We start from the raw sequence: 4,214 nt of genomic DNA on the forward strand, positions 1-4,214 counted from the left end.
CTCAAAGCAATACGAGCTTGAAACAAGCCTGCAAGCATCAAAACTACTACATCCGGTGACCTGGAACAAACTTAATTATCCGCACCATTCTTCTGACTTTCTATTTTAATCTGCACCAACTACCCAAATGCATGAATGAATAATCTGAAGAACAGAGGGTGAACAAGTGTCGGCGGTACATCTCTCGGCTTTTCAATCCTCTGACTTTCAAAATCTCTGCACTACCCATCAGGATATGTGCAGGATCATATTCAAGAAGAACAGAGGGTGCCAACTGCCAAGAAGAGGATTGGATTGCTAGGACACGCGCACAAAAGGAAAATAAATGCATTTTGATATGACATCCGTTACTTCAAAACAAGTATTATAACAGGCTGCAAGTAAGCTAAATGCTCAGGCGGAGAGGAGAGAAAAGAGAAGAGAAGCGGACTGCAAGCTTGCAGCCAATTTCGACATAAGAAAAAAAAACCTTATGAGAGAGACAAATGAACCTTATATTAGTAATGAAAGGATAAGTGGATAACTAATATATAAGTAAGCTGAGAGGTAGGGCTTTAAGAATCTTTACAACTAGCTGCTGCTGTATTATTAATTTTGCTCTTAAATGACCGAGCAGCTAGCTACATTTTCCCCTCACTGACGATGTCACCGTAGGTCCTCTGAAGCTCGTCGACGAGCTCCCGCAACGCGACACGCGACGCTCCTCCGTCGCTCACTGCTGACTTCGCGGCTTGCCGCGCCCACGCAGCCCTCGCCCGCATCGTCCTCGCGGCCTCGCCGTCGGCGTCCATCAGCTGCCTCACCTTCTCCTCGACCTCCGCCCTCCCGACGACGTCGGGCGCCGCCATGCAGCCGGCCTTCGTGCGGATCCTGACGCCCGCGCCGAGGACGTCCGCGACGTGCCTCGCGTTCAGGTGCTGCTCGGCGATCATCGGCCACGCCAGGATGGGCTTCCCGGCCGCGAGGCTCTCCATCACCGAGTTCCACCCGCAGTGGCTCACGAATCCACCGACTGCCTTGTGGGCCAGGACACTCCTCTGCGGGACCCACCCGCGGACGATCCGGCCGTCGGGGCCCACGTCCACCGGCGGCGACCACGTATCGGACCGGACGACCCAGAGGAAGCGGTGGCCGGACTGCGCCAGCCCGTGGGCAATCTCGTCGAGCTGCGCGTCGGTGATGTGGGCCTGCGTGCCGAACGACACGTAGGCCACGGATCCCGGCTGCGCCGCCTTCTCGTCGAGCCAGGCAAGGCAGCCGTCGGGGTCCTGCTCCTTGTCGCCCTCCGACGTGTCGCCGGCGGCGAGGAACAGCGGGCCCACGAGCCACGCGCGGGCGCCCGGCTGGTAGAATGACTCGAGCGGCGCCACGTAGTCCTCGTCCAGCGCGGCGACGCTGTTGACCAGGACGCCCCAGCTGAGCACGTCCGAAAAGCCTACGTCGTCGATGACGAATCGGGTCACGGGGTCCTCAGGGTCGGCCAACTTGACCAACGTGTCGGGGACCTCGTCCGGCGTGATCGTCACGTGTTCCGGCATGCCGGGCACGTGGAACGGAGAGCCGGCGGGTCCAACGCTGGCAGCCGCCGGGTTCACGATGAGCGCCTTGCAGGTGGCCATGGAGAAGCAGGACATGCCGTGGAACACGAGGCGGCGGACGCCGGCGTCGGCCGCGGCGCGGCGCGTGAACCCGAGGAAGAAGTCCGAGACGAGCGCGAGCGGCGGGGACGGGAGCGACGCGAGGAACCCCGCGAAGGCGTCCCGCAGGAGCGCCGTGGCGCGCAGGAACGCCGGGTACAGGGACGGGCACGGGAGCGCGTCGGTGGACTCGACCCCCGGCGGCAGCGGCGGCAGCGACGGGAACGGGAGCTCGACGAGGCGCACCGACGGGGGCAGGCGGCCGGCGGCGAACGCGCGGTTGGCCGGGGTGGTGAGCAGGGTGACGCAGAGGTCCCTGTGGTGCACCGAGAGGGCCGCGGCGAAGTGGAGCAGCGGGAGTGTGTGGCCTTTCGCCATGAAGGGGAAGATGACGACGTGGTCACGGCCGGCCACCGGCGTGCCGTTGGCAGCATGGTGGTGGTGCGTTGCGGTGGCGTCCTGGGTGGCGGTCGTCGGGGCCATGGCGAGCTAAGGCGTTGCTGCTGCTGTTGGGTGCTGCAAAGTTGAAGTATCGCTGGGGTGATTTATACTGGCGCCTGGTTTAGTTGCGCTGTGTAAAATTTTTGAAAATACATCTTCCTATATTTGAAATACTAAATATAGACTCATCACAAAATAAATTACAGAACTCGTCTGTAAATCGCGAGACGAATTTAATAAACCTAATTAATCCATCATTAGAGGTTGTTCATGTGTGCTACTCCACTGATCCAGAAACCAAGCTTCAGAGTTTGCCAACCGGTGCGCATCTACCACTATTATATGCCACAACAATCTGTCAGGTGCTTCTCCTCTTCCTCAGAAGTTTGGGTTTCTTCATAGGCCGCTCATGAATTCACCTCGTCGCTGTCCAGGCACTGTGGTAGCTGAAGCTGACAGCACCGGTAATCGTGGATCAGGATCAGTGGCTATCAGTGACAGTCGTGATTATAGCCTCCTCTGGTAGTGCTGGCGGTGGTCACTAGTCAACACTGTGGTTCTTGCTTGATCATGATCCATGGATGGGGGGAGGGTACAGGACTAGAGGTGCAGATACAGGTCAAACGAGGCCCGTCAGTGGGGAATTGGAAACGCCACCGGCAGCCACCGCCACCGCTGGCACAAGCAACATCTTGAATAAGGTCTTGTTTAGTTTTTTTGGCCAAAATTTTTTAAACCGGAATCTTACTATTTCGGAGTATTAAATAAAATATATTTATAAAAATTTTTGCAGAGATGAATTGTAAACCGCGAGACAAATCTAATGAGCCTAATTAATACATGATTAATCCATAATTAGCGAATGGTTACTGTAGAATTACTGTTGCAAATCATGAATTAAGTAGGCTCATTAGATTCGTCTCGCGATTTACAGCCCATCCGTATAAAAATTATTGTAAATAGACTTCATGTAGTACTCTATGCATGTCTCCAAATATTCGATGTGATGTTTTGGGGTGTAAAAATTTGAAATCTAAACAGGCCTAAGTTATGGGGGTTCATACGGGCCGTGCTGCTGCAAGGTTGGTGGAGGCTGCAATGCAGTGATCTTTGCCAGAGGCAGGAGCAGGTGCCAAATGCAGGGGACGCGCGGCGCCGGTGAGCCGGATATGTGTACGGACAGGATGGCGTCAAGATTCGTGGGGTGCAGGTACGGGTTGTGTATTCGAAGTGTATTTCGGAACAGTGCTGCACAGCAGGACCATTTAAAAATGAAAAGCGCATTGGAAGGAGACCGTGGAAGGAGTGTTCTAGAAAAAGAATATGTAACAGTAGATCTCCATCGGGGCGCTTCGCCTTCTTTCTGACACATGCACACTATTCATATATTTTTGTGCTTAGTTATTTTTTTTCACCAGAAATGTACAATAGTCTTGCTGATGGGCATGAAGCACTAATCTTCCTACACCACAAGATTTAAGGCAAAATGTTCATCATCACCAACTCAACATGCCACTGCATAAATTATAAAAAATATTGCCTACGAACAATTGGTTACTCACAAAATTGTGCAAATCACAAATTTCTAAACACAAATATTATAGAAAAATGTAAAAAAATAATACGAGAAAAAGGTGCAGATATCTTTTTACAACAGGTGCAACTATTTAAATGTAGGTTTGAGGGTGCAAACACTTTTGTACAAATGAAACTAAAAAAGTTCATCGAGGGACAAAAGCACATGATTCGGCCACATGCACATATTCACAAGATTAACTAAACCCATCTGGAGTTACACAACAAATTTTGGATGCACATTTCCTGACACATCTTTTGTGCACGGATAGACCGATAGAGTTTTCACTTCCATTTGCAAGGTGATGCAAATAGTTCCACAACAAAAAAAAAAAGAAAATATTAATATAAAGGTGCACATATTTTGGTGCATGAATAAAATCAGAAATGTTAAATGTAAAGATGCACATAACTTAGTGCATGAAAAAACCGAATTCAAAGTCATGCACATGATTTTTTTCCATTAGGGGGGAAATCATATCAACTAGATTTAAATTCAAAGATGTTAATTCTAGAGGTGCACGTATTTTTGTTCATCAGTAAATTTAAATTCGAAGTCAT

The 4,214-nt window shown here is 51.1% G+C and overlaps 1 protein-coding gene across 1 annotated transcript; it reads right to left on the minus strand.

The window, feature by feature from the left end:
- Positions 1 to 313: 313 nt before the first annotated feature.
- On the minus strand, positions 314 to 2,151 carry LOC120668657 (UDP-glycosyltransferase 90A2-like). Its single transcript, XM_039948398.1, has one exon. The coding sequence runs from the start codon at positions 2,118 to 2,120 to the stop codon at positions 621 to 623; it is 1,500 nt and encodes a 499-aa protein (XP_039804332.1). The 5' UTR covers positions 2,121 to 2,151; the 3' UTR covers positions 314 to 620.
- Positions 2,152 to 4,214: the final 2,063 nt, after the last annotated feature.

Source organism: Panicum virgatum, chromosome 4N (assembly GCF_016808335.1).
Source record: "Panicum virgatum strain AP13 chromosome 4N, P.virgatum_v5, whole genome shotgun sequence".
In the NCBI taxonomy this organism is placed as follows: domain Eukaryota; kingdom Viridiplantae; phylum Streptophyta; class Magnoliopsida; order Poales; family Poaceae; genus Panicum; species Panicum virgatum.